This window comes from Populus nigra, chromosome 11 (assembly GCF_951802175.1).
Source record: "Populus nigra chromosome 11, ddPopNigr1.1, whole genome shotgun sequence".
Lineage (NCBI taxonomy): Eukaryota > Viridiplantae > Streptophyta > Magnoliopsida > Malpighiales > Salicaceae > Populus > Populus nigra.
In genome coordinates, this window is record NC_084862.1 from 11,918,888 (window position 1) to 11,937,164 (window position 18,277).

The 18,277-nt window shown below is 32.7% G+C and overlaps 3 protein-coding genes across 6 annotated transcripts; all 3 read right to left on the reverse strand.

Moving 5' to 3' along the window:
* Positions 1-220: 220 nt before the first annotated feature.
* On the reverse strand, positions 221-3,134 carry LOC133668038 (uncharacterized). The gene is made up of 5 exons (XM_062087777.1): positions 2,667-3,134; positions 1,939-1,989; positions 1,542-1,675; positions 691-791; positions 221-595 (listed from the first exon to the last, which is right to left on the reverse strand). Exons 1-5 carry the CDS (start codon positions 3,045-3,047, stop codon positions 411-413), a joined length of 852 nt encoding a protein of 283 aa, XP_061943761.1. The 5' UTR covers positions 3,048-3,134; the 3' UTR covers positions 221-410.
* Positions 3,135-4,268: 1,134 nt separating this feature from the next.
* Positions 4,269-8,649, reverse strand: LOC133668206 (uncharacterized). The gene is made up of 8 exons (XM_062087971.1): positions 8,363-8,649; positions 7,738-8,067; positions 7,475-7,649; positions 6,827-7,007; positions 6,648-6,728; positions 6,310-6,417; positions 5,285-5,554; positions 4,269-4,623 (listed from the first exon to the last, which is right to left on the reverse strand). The coding sequence occupies exons 2-8, from the start codon at positions 8,036-8,038 to the stop codon at positions 4,525-4,527; spliced, it is 1,215 nt and encodes a 404-aa protein (XP_061943955.1). The 5' UTR covers positions 8,039-8,067; positions 8,363-8,649; the 3' UTR covers positions 4,269-4,524.
* Positions 8,650-13,626: 4,977 nt separating this feature from the next.
* LOC133668043 (uncharacterized) lies at positions 13,627-17,853 on the reverse strand. Of its 4 annotated transcripts, none has more exons than XM_062087782.1 (8): positions 17,452-17,850; positions 16,830-17,155; positions 16,556-16,730; positions 15,725-15,905; positions 15,556-15,636; positions 15,232-15,339; positions 14,256-14,528; positions 13,627-13,999 (listed from the first exon to the last, which is right to left on the reverse strand). In XM_062087782.1, the coding sequence occupies exons 2-8, from the start codon at positions 17,128-17,130 to the stop codon at positions 13,901-13,903; spliced, it is 1,218 nt and encodes a 405-aa protein (XP_061943766.1). In that variant the 5' UTR covers positions 17,131-17,155; positions 17,452-17,850; the 3' UTR covers positions 13,627-13,900. The 4 variants fall into 4 exon arrangements, with proteins under 4 accessions (XP_061943766.1, XP_061943767.1, XP_061943769.1 ...); XM_062087783.1 differs by having other exon boundaries at positions 16,830-17,159; positions 17,452-17,554; XM_062087785.1 differs by having other exon boundaries at positions 16,830-17,162; positions 17,460-17,523.
* Between the last annotated feature and the right edge of the window lie 424 nt (positions 17,854-18,277).

An 18,277-nucleotide genomic window follows, 5' to 3' on the forward strand; every position in this document is an offset into this window, starting at 1 on the left:
TTTGTTTTTTTTAAGAAAATAAATTTGGTAAGAAAAGGTAAATTTTGAATATTCTAACTAATTAAAAAAATAAAAGACTTCCTAGCTTTTAGTTATTTTTTCTAATATAAATATAATATTAACATTTAATATCACCATTTTGTCAAAAATAAAATTAAAAATATTTTGATCTATTTAAAAATAAAATGGATTGTAAAATCGGATTAACAAACTATAATAATGGAAAGAACACCATCCTTTTATTGTCTCTAAAATGGTGTGGGGGCAATGCAACATCACGTAGAGTGAACTATTCAGGCAGACTACATTCTTAATTTTTTTTTTTTATTATTTTTTTTTTTTAGCAGACAACTTGGTTTATCTACTATATGTAGACACGTGTATGTCCAAACCAGACGACGTCAGACTTCTCATATTTCCACCCTATCAATTCTACTTCTATCTTCTTTCTCCTCCGTATTGAACTCTCCTCGTGAAATAATATTCATGATGGTCTTGGTGGCTTGGCCAACAGCACGGGAAGTCTTCTTTGCAGCACCAGCAACAACGGGCTGCAGGGAAATGATTGGCAAGCTAGCCCTCTCTTGAATCATGGCTAGATGTCAAATAATAGACAAAAACATCAGTTCTGTAGAGATCAATAAAGAATGACTTGCAGTGGGAAAGATAGCAGAAAGCACAATAACTTACAAATAGTATGCTGGTGAGCAAGTGTCCCAATCTGTCGAATTCCAGCTTCTGCTGCTTGAACTGCTTGTGCTGATTTATTGACCCCATCAGTTATCTCTTGGCTGTAATTCAATTGTGATAAACCATATTACTGTACTTGAAAGGCATCTGAAAAAATGACATTGTATCCTTGTGAGCCATGAGACTTCATAGCACATCTTGTTAAGGTTGTGGTATTCCTCGAGAAAATTAACGGTGCTCAGGAGTAACTAGTGACATCCTACTAGTTACTCTCTGAGATTCATTTTGAAGGAGACAGACACAAGGAAGGAGAAAGAAATCCTAGATGTAAATATTCTTAGCACTTTTGATGGGTCATGGATTTTATTTTCTCTCTTCCTTATGTATGTCTTTTTCTTCAAAGTGAGTTAATGAGTTAATAGAATGCCTCTAGTTCGTGTTCCAGTATTTCTCTAGCTGTCATCAGACAGGTTCACACACAAATAGACATCAGACAAGTATAAGTTTCTATGACATGCATAAATAGACATAACTAAAGGACCTATATATCCTCATGGACCTTTGTCACTTTCCCCCCGCATCAATATGTCACTGTCCCAATTTCAAGGAGCATCATTTTAATGGGTTAAGGAAATCCATGTTTCAAAGAGCATCCTTTTACTGGGTTAAGGAAATCCATGTTTTGTTTACAAGACATGACACATGAAACTGATGCAAGCAGACTCTTTCGCATATAAGCTTGTCTAATACAAAATACTCTCAACCAGCATTCAGACCACTGGAAAAGGAGAAGAAAATAGGAAACAGGATTAATGATAACCAAAGAGTTGCAGTTAGAGCTTGACTGTCACCTCAAATCACTTAATTCCAATGTAAGATCACTTATTTCCATGCCTGAAAGCCTAATCGCAGCCATTGTACTGGGCAGTTCCTCACGAGCAGTATCTGCTAGCTTTGAAAGAGATGTTGCCGCTCTCCCCACTGCCTGCCAACCAGAGAGGAAAAAATAGATGAAAAAGAACCATTATAGACCTAAAAGAAAAACACTATAAAAATTAAATTGCAAACATAATGTATGGAGATTCACATTTCAATTTTTTTTTCACGGCAGGTATTGACAAGGATATCATTTAATTAATAAAGATACAGCTAGCAAAACAATTGGTTGGAACCAAATCTAGCAAAAAATCATAAACATGCCGTTAAAAAGATAAAAACTGCACTCGGGTGTAAAGTCAGAGAGCTTACAAACAGTGTTGGAACGGCAGCAGCAACAAGGCATGTAAATGCTATAGAAGTCTGCAAGTAATCAAAGTCGGCCATATTTTCAGTAATCAAAAAGCTAATTTCACTCATTGGCAACAAATGTGAGTTTTGCAAATCAAAGAAATTCTAGTTTCACAACACAGTCCAGCTGCAATATTTACCAACACGGCAATCATTTTGATTGGATGATTCAACTGAACCTGCACTATCAAAGTTGAACAAAAAAACAATCTAAATACCTAACAAATAGATTGATTTGCACCAACATCACACAGTCAAGTAGTTCTTCTACGCAAACAATTCAGTGCCTCTAGATTTCTCAGTCAACAATGAAGACACATAAAACCACAGCATGGTATCAATGAATAGCAATAGATAAGTAAAAGCCGTATACAAATCCAAACTCTAAACAATCTAACAACACCTTCATAAGCCTCTAATGCACTTCAGATCCAAACCTGAAAAGGAGCCAACTTTCTAACACAAACCACAAAATAAAAACGACCCATCAAAGAATTTATAGCCAGTAAGCCCCAAATCCCAAGAAGACGCAAAAGACATACTTTGCAGAAAAAAGAATTCAATACCCAATAAGCCGTTAAACATCCTAAACACAAAAACTAAGTTAATTTGTCAAGAAATGGGACAAAGAAATAATACCAAATTAGGCTAATAAAACTAATAACAGGGGAAAAACAGAGAGACGTTACCGTGAAAGCAATAAAAGATAAGAGAAAGAAAGCTTGATCGCTCAAACTAAGCTTGGTCCATGACTGAATATAAGCAGGAACAACAGGATTCGCAACTTGGACATTCAAATTCCTCTCCAATTCATCTCCACCAAGAACTTCAACATTGGAATTCAATGACTCTTCGTTGGCGGGACTTGATTGCTTTCTAGCGGGGTTTGAAGAAGAGCAGATTGGGAGTAAACGAGAGTGTTTGGAGGAATTGGGGTGTGGGGAGACTATGGAGAGAAAGTGATTGGGGTGTGGAATTGAATTCCTGGGAAATGGAATAGAATTCCTTGATAGCAGAGTTATGGAATTGAAAATAAGAAAGGAATCAGCAGTCAGCAGATTGGGTTTCATTTGTAGGAACTTTTTGAGAGAACCGTTAGTTCTTCTACTGTTTTCCTTGCTTGGTTTTGGCTGCAACAGAGGAGACTCCTATTTTTTCCAATATTTAAATTTCAAGGGTCAAAATGGTGACTCGTCAAACAGGCTAGATTTTATAATTATTAATTTTTTTCTTTTTTTTTTCAAATCTTAAAAAAGTTTAATCTCAATTAGTTTCTCAATCAATTTTTTATATAGATTAAATTTATAATATATGAATATATTCTCATTCATATCCTTTTATTAGCATAGGTTAACACAATAGTTGAGTGATCATATGAAAATCATGTGATATGATAGCTTATAGGAAAACACATGAGGATTTTATACTTTTTTTTATATAGTTTAGAGCATGTTTAGGAATGTAGTTGTAGTTGTTATTTAAAATATTTTTTATTTAGAAATATATTAAAATGATATATATTTTTAATTTTTTTAATATTTTTTTAGATAATACATTAAAATGATCATGAAAACATAAAAAAATAATTTTAACAAATATATATATGTATGTGTGTGTGAATTTTTAGAAATACAGGTTGACCATGTTTTCAAACGGGATATATTATATAAGTTTTACACTATTCAAAGCTAGAATCTTAGAAAAATATTGGTTTTTATTATATATATAAAAAAAACAGTTACTATGTACTATTTTTGTTATCTAAAAGTGAATAAAGAATACGATTGAGAATTTATTAATATATGGAGGATTTAATTGAGAAAAAAATATAATAGGAACCTAATTGATACTTCCTTTAAAGTTTGGTGACTTTTATGTGGTTTACCTTTTTTGCTAAATTTGATTTTTTAAAACTAAAATTGATTTTCTTTTTTTATAAATATTAAACCCTAAGATTTAATTAAATAAACAGCCATAAAAACTAATATCGATAATAAATTCAGAAGGTGAAATTAAGTTTTAAACAAAAATCTTTTTGGTTTACATGAATCCAAAAATGAATAATAAAGCATATTCATTTATAAAATAAATCATATCAATTCACTAAATTAATTAATTATGAAAATCAATCTTGATAAAATTATAAAAGTTTAAGTTATGGATCAAGGTTGGTTTTTTTACAAAAACAACTATTTATTAGTTTATCAGGAAATAAACTATAAAAATTTATTATAAAACTACAAAAATTCAAATCAAATCCAGCATATTGCTATCAAAACTAAAAGAAAAGGTTAAATTTAAAGCATGTAAATAACGATAAAAAATAAAACTGTAAAGAATTATAGAATTTTTTTTTTTTGTTTTTCCAGCATCTCTCCTCATATCACACACAAATTACCTTACCCTCAAGAACAAGCAAAAACAATGAATTACATATAAGCAAGCGAAAAGTTAAATGAGAGGAGAAAATTTGGACTCGCAGACACCGCCTCGTGATGGAATAGGTTCCAGCCATGGGGCTTTCCCCCCTTCCAAACGGGAGAGTGTTCATGTTAGAAACCGTTCGCAGCATAAGAACTTGTCCCATATCAGTCTTAAGCTGTCCTCGAGCATTTTGGAGATCGAATCACTTTCAGCTCCCGGTTCCTTCATAATTCAACAAAAGCAGCTTTAAATACAAGAAAAATGTTATAGAAAATGAAGAACCGAATATGGTTCTCAAACAGGAACGACATGACAGGAACACATGCATGAATCCTGAAACTTAGCACAGCTTAACCTACGAGCTCCCTTGGCGGTGTTAAATCTATATCAGTTACTAGGTCAAATCTATATTAATGGGAACATATATAGATGATGCTCTCCCTTACAAGACAGTGTTGAAGGGGTTGAAGGGCAGGCGGTATTAAGGGGTGCTTAGAACTATGATAATAATTGTTTTTCAAAATATTTTTCACTTAAAAATACATCGAGATCGAGAGAGAGAGAAAGAGAGTAATGCTAGGGGTACTTAAATTGTTGCAGGGAAAGTTTTTCAAGCAACAAAGTGGAAATATGATCACGTTTAGTGAGATAATGATAATAATGGAATGTCAAGACGGATAAATCACCAATCATCAAGTAAAAATCTTTTAGTAAACTAAGCATCTCTAGCATTACTCCACACACAAAAAAAGAGAAGAAGGTTCTGACAGAACATATTTTCTTTGTCTGGAGTGAAATCTGAAACAAAATATCTGGAGAATAAGATGAGACGACGCAACATAAAGATGCATAGGGAAAAGTAAAACCCAATAAAGGAACTTGCCTGTATTTCTGAAACAATTCTTTTCAACTTCAGATAAATCTCTCTTGCAGCTTCCCCAGCTCCACTCCTAAAATCAAAACGATCGGCATCTCTTACTTTAAGCCTAAACGATGAACTTTTATAGGCTTTGGTTACTGTGTGCCAAGCCCCAGTGACACTATATCTACCACCAGAAGACGCCTTCCATCGGGGCCATCTTAATCCACCCTTCATATCTGAATCTAGAACTGCAGAATTGATCAGATCTCTAATGCTATTCATCTCGTCATCCTGCATTGATTCATACAATCAGTCACAGCGTCACTATATTACAATGAAGTTTCTTGGCTTTGATTTTTTTAAGTAGGATGATTATCAGAATAATAATCCGGGTGTAGATTAATTAGGCTGTTGATTAATTAGATAGGAAGAAAGAAACCACACTTGCTGATATTAGATGCTTAGTTACTAAGGAGCCAATACCAAATCATTGTCTTCTGCTTTATAAACTAAAATCTTCATGCAGGAAATAAATTACTCTTAGAAGCTTTGTGCTGTCTAGACTCTAGATGAAAATCTCTGGCAAATTTAGGGAAATCATTGTTCCAACTATAAAAATACTAGATTTCTCCAGCATGAAAGAGCAATACCCAGGAATATGGTTTTAACCTTCTAAATTTTGTTCCAGACGTGTTAGCCTGTCTTGCTTGTACAAGCCTACTTAACGCTTGTTTCACATATCTTCTCTTCTAGGAGCGATCAAACTAAGTTCAAGAATACAGATTATTTGGTCTTTCACTCAAATGCAATTGTTTCCATCATGTCATTCTTTGAAATGGAGAAAGCACTGTTTAGACACGATCAGGAAAGTAATTTAAGGAATATACCAAGGATGGATGCTTGCACAAGTTCACACTTCAAGTTTCTGCTGGGCATGGGCAGAACCCAAGAAACTTCATGCTTCAATGAGTGTCTAACAATCCTGCTGTATGATTGTAACTAAATTGCTGTAGTGAATTGAATCAGTGAGAGACAGTACAACTTACAGTTAGAGTTGTTAAGATCCTCTTGGTGCTAAGCATTAGCCTGAGGTCCAGATTCTTATCAAGACATGATACATCTATGACCATCTGGCGCACTGGGTTTAGTTCAACCTACAAGAAATCTTTATGCTTTAATGCGACTCCATGAACAAGAAAAGGTAAAGTGAAAAAAAAAAAAAAAACAAATTAAACCATCTTAAATCCACAAGTGAAAATCAGAAGGTGTCCATGAGATTACACAATGTCACTTTGATAAAGCACAAATTACCAAAAACAAAATCTACCATATAATATGGCAAATTAACATGAGAGGACAGGACTCTAGGTAGTACAAAACCTGCCTTGTAGAGGAGAAGTTTTTTGTTTTCCAGCACACTGCATTTGCATGAAATAGTGGCATCTGGCCGTGTATTATCAGACAACTGCTTGAAGGAAGAAAAGTTAATGACAAATTGAATTAAAAAAAAATAATAAGCAAATAAGAAAACAGCACAAAGTAGGCATGCAGCAAAAAGAATACCTTTACATGATAAACATCTTTCTCCTCTTCAAAATCAACTCCAATCACTGGGACCACTCCATCTATAATATTCTCCATGTATGAAGAAGGAATATTTGTGTACAATGATCTTCTGAGTTGTCTCAAAATGGCTTCTTCAACCTGAATTTTATCGACACTTTCTAGTGCCATTGAACGGCTCCTGCATCACACAAATTAACTGTCAAGGTCTTATGTTGAGGAACAAAAGACTTTAAAGCTTAGATTCTGCCCTTAGTTCATCGAATATATCATGGAGTTAACTTCATTTGGACTGATGCAAGAAAGAGAACTACAGCTAGTAGGTAAGAAGTCCACTGAACACCAAAAGGACTATAATGGTTCAAAATTAAAGAATTATTTGCCTGTAGTGCTTCTAAAAGTTAAGGAATTCTATTCCTAGTTCAGGAATCTTCCTGCTGCAACGCAACAGGAAGTAACTTCAAGGAGAAAAACTGACACTTTTCCAGGCAACTTCACAACACAAGCAATTTTTCAGTTGCATTATAAATTCCTGTGTCCTTTCATCTAAAAAGTAGTCATAAGTTGGAAAAACAGACAATGTTCCATATCATACCACTGACATTCACTTAATTTGCAATATCTATAGAGAGAAGATGGATTGCTCACCCATGAAAAAGAAATTTTCCCAATCGAGCAACCAATGTTGGCTTTACTCTTTCAGAACCCTGACCATCCATTTCATTCCTCAAGATTTCGAAAGAAGAGAGTAGTTCTTGCTGTACTTCTTCAGCTATAATCTCCCATGGACTTCTGGAGCAATTCCTTTCCAATTTGCTATCCTCTACATTGCATGAAATTTAATAAAACAATTTCAATAAAAACACCTTTCAAGGGCAGAAGCAACCAACAGAAAAGGATTGAACACCGACCTTCAGTTACAACGCTATTCACCAAGACCAGAGGCTTTTCTCCACTTTTACGCTCAACATATTCCAAGGAAATCGGCTCGAGATGGATGTGAGGAGGAAAGTTGTCATCATCGTCCAAACCAACAGCAAACCATTTAGATATGCAACGGTCTGCGTAAACGATCTTTCCACTCTTATCTAAATGAGAAGTGGATGCTCTCAAATTCATATTTCTTTTAAACTGAGGATGCAGTGTCTCTGGAATTGGGGATGCCCTTCTCACATCCTTGGAATACCGCTTGTGTGGAGGAATGTAAGCCATCAAATTAACAGGAAACGTATGTAGCCTGACTGCTCAAACAGAACACATCATTGAAACAAGAAAGCAGAAAGAAACCTACCAGAAAAGAAAAGAAAATAAATTCTGCTATTTCAAGAAGCCAAAAGAAAGAAAAATTCAGTCGCAGATGACATCACGGTCTGAATTCCGAAGAAAAAGAAACAACCCAGATAAACATATATTACAACAAACTCATTAACTCAAACATTTTAGTAAAAATGATTCACTGAAGCAAAGAACTAAGACCCAGAAACGAAAAAGGTAAAGAAACAGAGTAAGATTAAAGCAGTAGAGAGATGATCATACCAGAGAGTTAAAAAATGCTGTTGTTTATGTAACTATAGCTCTGCTCTGTTGGTATTGTATTGTAAAAACACAAATTGGAGCATGTATATATACAGGGAGGAAAGGGACAACACACTCGATCAAGTTATTGAGTACTTCCCTTGGAGGGTTTTCGTCGAAAAGAGCTTCTCATTATTTCTTTTAAGATTCTTCGGTGGGGAGTCCAAAACTTGACATCCAAATTTTAAGACTCTTCGTTTCTTGGAAAAACAATTGATTTCGAGAACAAAATTTAAAAGAAAGACTCGCATTTCAATATTTAGTTATCTCATTTGCGAATGGAGAATGAGTGGAAAAATATTTTTTTAATAATTTTTTTATATATAGTATTATCATATAGTACAATATATTCAATATTATATTTAAATATATGTTTATTTTTATATTTTAAAAATGTTTTTGAATAAATTTTAAAAATAAATTTTTTTTTTTAATCCCAAGAAAAACACCGAATCAAGCTACTTCACTAGCAGGGGGTTTGATCAACTTCAAGAAAGAGCTTTCCATTCTTTCTTCCAACATTCCTCGGTGGGATGAATCCTCCTATAAAGGACGAATAAATGGGGGGAAAGGGACACCCACTCAATCAAGGAAGTACACTCGGAGGGCTTGATTAACTTTATTAGGAGGGTTTTCTTCAGTGGGGACTACAAAATTTGTTTTCCAGATTTTACTTGTTAACTTTATTTTGCATGAATTTAAAAATATAATAATAATTGCTTTTCAAATTATTATTTTTAATATATTAATATAATATTTTTTTAAAAAATATTTTTTATATCAGCATATTAAAAAAATTTAAAAAAATAAATAAATTGAAGCAAATTTTTTTAAATTTTGATAAAAAGCAAGTTGAAACATAATGGCAAACTCTCGATGCAACTCTGAGTCGGGTTATAAAACTATGATAATAACCGTTTTTATTTTTATATTGACTTGGATGAATGATCAACCCGACTCACGACATGGATTTTGTCCTTACAATGCAAAGAATTGAACAAGCTTGTCCTAACCCTTTTAATAAGACATAAATTTCTCCATTGCCTTGAACAATATAAAAATTGATTTTTATACTGACTAAAGGTGTATTAAACAACTTCATAAAAAAATTTGCCATATACAGTCCATCTTTATCTACATACCAAACACTACCTAAAACTAGGACAAATAGAAAAAACTACTAAAAGGAAAGGGGATTTTTCTATAGCCATAGACACAATCTACTATTCACTGTAATAGTGAAGTGGCGTCTATGGTCTTCCAAGAAAAAAAATGCTTGTTTTGAATCAGGGTATTTTTATATTTTCATATAACACATTAGTTATTATAGATTTATTTGGAGTATTTTAGTCCATTTCATATTTTTATGAAAAGTAAAATAACAAAAATACCATCGAAGATAAGAAAATCAAAACAATTAGGGCAAGGATATTCCGTATTTTCATTTTTTATATATAAATAGTGAAATTACACAAGTTCCTTGAATACAAGAAATTTAATTGGGATCGGGGTATTGGGATCTTTTAATCTTAGTTTTTTTTTGTTAATAGGTTTGATTGATGGTAAGGTAATAATGTAATTTTACATTAAAATAACAATTTTAAATTTGAAAAAGTTGTAGGGGCGTGTGAGCCGCCGTGTATTTTGAGCAACATGTGTGACGACTCTTGTTAGTTAAAAATGGGCTTCTTTGATTTAAAATTGGGAAAACATCTTACATAATTTTTTAATGATTTTGAAAGAAACAAAAAAAATTTTTTTTGTGTTTTTAAAATATAGATTAAATTCTCATGACTCTAATAAACTAGTTATTAAATCCAAAAAAAATACATGCAAAGTAAAAACTATTTTTTAAATGAATTTTTTATATAAAAAAATATGTAGATATAATCTACTTTTGAATAGTTATATGCAATTTAAATAAAAATTATATTTTTTGAAAAAAAGATTTTTTGTTGTTGTTTTTGTAGAAGGGAACCAATTTTTTAATATATAAAAGCATCTCGCGTGTAGGTTACAATTCCAAATATTAAACACGTGAGCGTAGAAAAATATTGGGAACCCAAATTTAATTGCTAAATTGTCTTCCGACCATTAAAATTACACATCGACGAATGACGTATTTGGCAAGACGTGGATAAAATATTTTTTATCAAGACTATTTTGACTGTGATATCAGTTTAAAACAATTAATCATTTACTGACTTAAAACCAAATAACACGAAACATCCACACAAATCTTATTAATTTCATAAATTTATATTCAAATTTCATGCTAAATCAAACATATACCCAAACATAAATCATAAACCAACATTTAATGTTAAAAAAAATCACGATTAAAAAAAACTCACAATTTAACACAAATAATTAACCACATCATTTCATAATAAAAAAAAACACGCATCAAACCAAATTAATAGTGTCCAAAGAATCCAAATATTATACAAAACAATAAACAATTCCTAAATTTCACAATGTTATAGTAATTTGTCCAAAAAATAATTTGAGTTTATAAATTGACATTTCAAGGCATTTAAAATGTCAAAGGTAGATTGAAATATACACCGAAAACCGTTAGAATGGTGGTGGTATTTCTATTAAGTATCTTCTCCTCACTACATATAATTATATTCTCAATCATCATCATGCCTTGAAATGCAGTTGATTCCTATTCTTAAGTGAGACTAAAAATGGTATTAGATAAATATTGACATCTCTTCGACAATATATGTCTTGCATATTGAAGTCTCAACATACACCTTATTTTTAACTTTTTTTTTTATAAGGTTGAACAAATATTTGCATGGAATTAAATAAATATTTTTATTTTTTAAAATACAATAGAAATTTAATTAGGATGCATTAGTAACACCTAACCTATCGAATGGATACATTAATTTGTATTGGATAGGGCCTCAAATGCTTGCCTCAAACGGTGTATGTATAGGTAGATACTCCATTTAGTCGAAGAAATAAGAAAAGAATATCATCTCAAGTTTGCAGCTCGTTTGGACTATATTCATTTCAATCTTTTTCATATGTTAAGTTTGCAACTTGTTAGATTATATATCTCTAAAAAAGTAACTAATTTATATTAGTGCATCCTATATCACTTTTAGCAATAAATCTCGGTAAGCAAGTGGAATGAGTATTTGTATAAACACATGGTAGTCATGACACTTCATTCCATATAATATGTCATTATCCAAATTCACCAATCTAGATATGTTTGAAGCATATCCATCAGAAAAATAAAGACTCTTAAGCTATTGGTAGACAATTAACTGTGCATTCTTATCTAAGACGAAGTTAGCTGTGGGCTTTGTGACCCGTGACCTATCATAAACCTACTTCATATTCTTACGATAATAATAATAATAAAAAAAAGGTATATTCATTCTAGTTTTCATGTTGTCCTTTGGCTTCCTTTCACATCCATGTCATACAATTCTTCACCATATAGTACCGACAATACAAAATCCCTTTCAACTCTACTTACAAAGAAGTCATTTTTGTTCTTTCTATACTTATGATCAGTTGTCAAGAACCTCCAGTTAAAAAAAAAAACATTTTACCACCATTTAGTATGGTGAAGACTTTGTTATTTTCCATATAGTATGGACATGCTAATTTTCTAAGTATACTCCAACTAAAAACCATCTCATACGTAGGAAATTTATTTATAGACCAAAATGCCTTCATTTGAAAACTTTGTTTTCTCGAGACATCATACGTCAAAGTCCTAAATGACCACAATTGATTCAACTCATTAATCAACTATTAAAGACAAACATCTATATTCTTATCCCGACTATTGGGACCGGGTATGACCGTAGATAAAAACATGAACTCCAGCCTCATACACATTCCTGCTGGCAAGTTGTAAACTGTGAGTATAACCTAGGGGTGATCATTTTCGGTTTGGTTCCGTTTTTATATATAAAAAAAGTTACCAAAACCGGTTTTTTTGAAAAAAAATCGAAACCGATTCAAACCGACCGGTTTCAGTTCAGTTCGGTTATTTTGGAAAAAAACCGGTTCAAACCGACTAGCTCGGTTTTTTTCTAGTTTGGCTCGGTTTTTTTTCGGGTTTTTTCGGTTAAGGTTCGGTTCAGGTTTTTTGGTTTTAGGCTTATAGAACCGAACCGGTTCATTTTTTTAAAATTTTAATCGGTTTAATCAGTTTTTTTTCATGGTTTGATTTTTTCGGTTATTTTTTTTTCCATTTGCTCGATTTTTTGATTTTTTTGCTCATCCCTAATATTACCTACCAACAAGAATATGGCATACAAAATAACCCGAATACATAACCCAACACGTATGTTCCATGGTTTCATTAAAAACTTAAGATGTAGTCTATTCAATTGTTTATAGGCTTCACCATTAGAAATATACACCATGACTTCATCCACCATATTATATGAATGATGTCATATTATATGCTTAGTAGTCTTTGAAGACTTGAATAACCTTTGTAATCTAGGAGTGATTGAGAATTATCTTACTTTTCTTTATGCGAAAAGAGTTCTTCCCCTACCAGTTATGAGTTTATACCAAGCATACCCGCATGTTTTGCACTAAGTCAATCATGCATTTTCAAGATAGTACAACATGCATAAGTTTGAACACATGCTAATTTTTTGTATCCTTGGGTCAAAGGGTTCCATTATGGATTTAATAACATAAAAGTTCTCTTTTAACCTATTCCTTTCAGGTGAAAATGCTTCTTACCCATTCAGTGATTTTTTCATAACCGGCTTCACTCTGCCTATAATCTAACTGGATGGTGAACACCTGTACAATGACTGATAATTTACTTTGATTTGTGCACCTAACCCATAATAAATCGTCATAATCTTTCAAATGTTTAAAAAACCTAGCCGCGTCTGCATTTTGTTTTTCATATAAAATTGAACAAATATTTGTATAATCCTGATTCATTTTTATTGTATTCATAATCATACTCCTATAACGATTACTATTATCATCTACATCTTCATGCATGTTGCTAGAACTAGAAGTTGATTCAACCATCCTTTCTATCATGATCTCATAAGGAACATATGTTTCTTTGTGTGCAAACCAATACAAGTATTTATTCATTAACCTTTTTTTATAGAAGATGCATCGTGACAATATATGGATCGAAAAACCTTTTAGTTTACATCTCTTATATAGATATTTAATACCGTCTCCATTGATATTTTTCATATCAGATAGTGTGTAATTAATCATATTCTCAACTCCATTACAATAATCCATCTTTTGATTCAAGTTTAATTATAAAAACTAACACTCAAACCATCCAAATATAAAAAGAAAGCAAAGCAAAGCAAAGAAAGAAAGAAAAAGAGATGTTAAGAAGCCTAGAATTAACAGAGAGGAGAGAATTCGGACTTGCAAACAGCGCCTCGTGATGGGATAGGATCCAGACAAGATGGGGCTCTCCCCCTTTCCATGCTGAAGAGGAAGAAAAGAGAGTTAAAATTGGAATGATCATGTTGGAAACCGTTCGCAGCATAAGAACTTGTCCCATATCAGTCTTAAGCTGTCCTCGAGCATTTTGGAGATTGAATCACCTTCAGCTCCCGGTTCCTTCATAATTCAACAAAAGCAGCTTTAAATACAAGAAAAAAGTTTTAGAAGATATTAAAAGCACAGCTTAACACAGGCATGAATCTGGAAATTTATAATTTATAATAAAGAGCAACTAACTGACGAGGCGTTTAACAAATCTGTCAGGTCTGGATGCTCTCATTAGGGTCTTAGAAAGCTCACAAATTAGAAGTTTTATATGAGCCAAAGCAACATAAGGAGGCATAGGGAAAAGTCAACCAATAAAGGAACTTGCCTGTATTTCTGAAACAATTCTGTTCAACTTCAGATAAATCTCTCTAAGAGTTTCCCCGGTTCCAGTCTTAAAATTGTATCCATCGGCATCTCTTGCTTTCAGCCTAAATGATGAACTTTTATAGGCTTTGGTTACTGTGTGCCAAACCCCAATGACACTGTATCTACCACAAGAAGATGCCTCCTCCCCCAGAGGCCATCTTAATCCACCCTTCATATCTGAATCTAGAACTGCAGAATTGATCAGATCTCTAAGGCTATTCATCTCCTCATCCTGCATCGATTGATACAATCAGTCACTCCACAGCGTCACTATCAGGATTTAAATTCCAATTATATCTCTAACAGAATATATGTCTACCACAATGAAGTTTCTTGGCTTTGATCTTTTAAGCAGTATATATGATTATCAGAAGAATAATCTGGCTTAGTTACCAAGTAGCAAAATCCCAAATCATTGCCTTCTGCTTAATAAACTAAAATTTTCATGCTGGAAATAAATTACTCACTAGCAGCTTTGCGCTGTCTAGACTCTAGATGAAAATCTCTAATGCAAATTTAGGGAAATCATTGTTCCAACTATGAAAATCATTAATTTTTCAAGCATGAAAGACCAATATCCAGGAATATGGTTTTAACCTTCTAAATTTCGTTCTAGTCTTGTTAACCTATCTCGCTAGTGCAAGCCTACTCAATGCTTGTTTTACATATCTTCTCCTCTAGGTGTGATCAAACTAATTTCTAGGATAAAGATTACTTGCTATTTTCCATCACGACGTTCTTTGAAATGGAGAAAGCACTGGCTAGACACAATTAAGATTGTAATTGGAGGAAAATACAAAGGGAGGAAGCTTGCTCAAGTTTTCTCACTAACAAGTTTCTGCTGGGTTTGGGCAGAGCCCAAGACACTTCATGCTTCAATGAGTGTCTAACGATCATGCAGTGTGATTGTAGCTAAATTTCTGATGTTAACTTACAGTTAGAGATGTTAAGATCCTGCTGGTGCAAAGCATTAGCCTGATGTCCAGATTCTTATCAAGACATGATACATCTATGACCATCTGGCGCACTTGGTTTAGCGCAACCTACAAGAAATCTTTATAATTTAATGCGACACCACGAACAAGCAAAAGTATAAAAGTGGAAACCATCTTAAATCCATAGGTGAATATCAGAAGGTGTCCATGAGATTACACAATGTCACATTGATAAAGCGCAAATTACCAAAAACAAATTAATTCTACCAGATAATAGGACAAATTAACATGAGAGGACAAGACTCTAGGTAGTACAAAACCTGCCTTGTAGAGGTGAAGTTTTTTATTTTCCAGCACAATACACCTGCATAAAACAGTTGCATCTGGCCGTGTATTATCAGACAACTGCTTGAAGGAAGAAAAGTTAGTAACAAATTGGATTAAAAACATAAGAAAAACACTACCATGAATCGGTGTGCAGCAAAAGGAATACCTTTACAGTGTAAATATCTTTCTCCTCTTCAAAATCAACTCCAATCTCTGGGACCACTCCATCTATAATATTTTCCATATATGAAGGAGGAATATCTGTATGCAATGATCTTCTGAGTTGTCTCAAAATGGCTTCTTCAACCTGAATTTTATTGACACTTTCTAGTCCCATGGAATGGCTCCTGCATCACAGAAATAGTATAACAATTCTTGCTTGCTTATCCTTGTATAACTGAAATATAAAACATGCTTCTTATGCACTGATGGTGAATATGAATTTAATTTAACATAAGCAGTTATGGCTTCTAATATAAGCATATCAACAATATCTACGCTACTAGGAGCACCAGCAAAACTTGTTTGGCAGCGATCAAAGTAATCACTAGAGCAAAACAAGTCATATGATACACTCAGGTGTGGCAGAAAATTAATAGCTTAAGAAGTGGTTTAGAAAAGTGTCGAAACAAACCAAATCAAAATATTAACTGAGATACAATCATACGGTCCAAGTTCATAAGGAAGAACACCAATTAACTTCAGTCGAGGTCCAATATGGAGGAACACCAAAAGGACTATAACGGTTCAAAATTCATGAATTCTATGCCTACAGTGCTTCAAAAAGTTAGAGAATTCTATGCCTATTTCAGGAAGCTTCCTGCTGGAATGCAACAGGAATAACTACAAAGAGAACAAACTGAGACAATTCCGGGCAACTTCACAACATAATCAATTTTCAGTTGCATAATAGATTCCATAAGTTGGAAAAAAGATGATGTTCCAATTAACATTTACTCAATTTGCAATAACTATACAGAGAAGTTGGATTGCTCACCCATGAAAAATAATTTTTCCCAATCGAGCAACCAATGTTGGCTTTACTTTTTCAGAACCCTGATCATCCATTTCATTCCTCAAGATTTCGAAAGAAGAGAGTAGTTCTTGCTGTACATTTTCCGCTATAATTTCCCATGGACTTTTGGAGCAATTCCTTACCAGTTTGCTATCCTCTAAATTGCATGAAATTTAATACAAAGGTTTCAATAAAAGGCAGAAGCAACTAACAGAAGCACAAATTATAAAAATTTCAATACGGATGGAACACGAACCTTCAGTTACAATGCTATTCACCAAGACAAGAGGCTTTTCTCCAATTTTACGCTCAACATATTCCAAGGAAATCGGCTCGAGATGAATGTAAGGAGGAAACTGGCCATCATCATCCAAGCCAACAGCAAACCATTTAGATATGGCATGGTCTGCATAAACAATCTTTCCACTCTTATCTTTACGAGAAGTGGATGCTCTCAAATTCATATTTCTTTGAAATTGAGGTTGCAGCGTCTCTGGAATCGGGGATGCCCTTCTCACATCCTTGGAATGCCGCTTGTGTGGAGGAATGTAAGCCATCAAATTTACTGGAAACGTATGTAGCCTGGCTGCCCAAAAAGAACACATTATTGAAACAAGTAGGCAGAAAGAAACCTACCGGAAAAGAAACGAAATTCTGCTATTTCAAGAACCCAGAAGAAAGAAGGAAAGAGGGAAAAATCCAGTCACAGATGATCACAACATGAATTACAAAGAAAAAAGAAACAACCCAGATAAACTAATGTTGCAATAAATTGATTAAGTCGATCATTTTAGTAATAATGATTTATTTAAGCTAAGAACTAAGACCCGAAAATTAAGAAACTGAGTATGATTATAGCAGTAGAGGGACGATCATACCTGAGAGTTAAACAACTGTTGTTGATCGTGCACCAGTAGCTCTGTTCTGGAGGTATTATATTGTTGCAACATAAATGCGAGAACGTATATATAGAAAGAATAAAGCGGGAAAAGAACTGGAGGAAAATATTTATAGAAAATAAATAAAGATTGAATTTGAACAATGAATATTTTAAAAAATAAATTGAGCATTATTATTATGAATCCTTTAGTGAGCATTACCACTAATAGTAAATGAAGAACCAGATTGAATATATGTATAACCCATAGATTTCTAGCTTATTGTGATAATTTTCTTTAAAAAATCATTGTTTTTAGACAATTAAAAAAGTAAAATATCATCCAAAATACTTTTTTGTACAATGCTTTGGCAATAGGAAGGGCATCTCCATTATTGGCCTTCACAGGATAAATTGGAGATCGAATCGAATGAATGTATAAACAAAGAAAGAGGGAAAGGGACCCACACACACTCAATTAAAGTGAAATTCTTTAATTATTTAATAATTTTTAAAAAATAAAAAAATATTATTTTAATATATTTTTAAATATAAAATATTTTAAAAAACAATTACTACTCTATCCTCAAAAACTCATTTTATTTTGTTTTACTATATACCAAGAACGAATAAAAAGGGAGAGGGACACACATAAACACTCAATTAATGTAAAATTCTTTATTTTTTTAGTTTAAATTAATTTTTTTTAATATATATAGATCATTTTAATATATTGATATCAAAAATATTTTTTTAAAATAAAATATTTTAATATATTTCTAAATAAAAAATACTTTAAAAAATAATCACTTTGTAATCCCAAACAT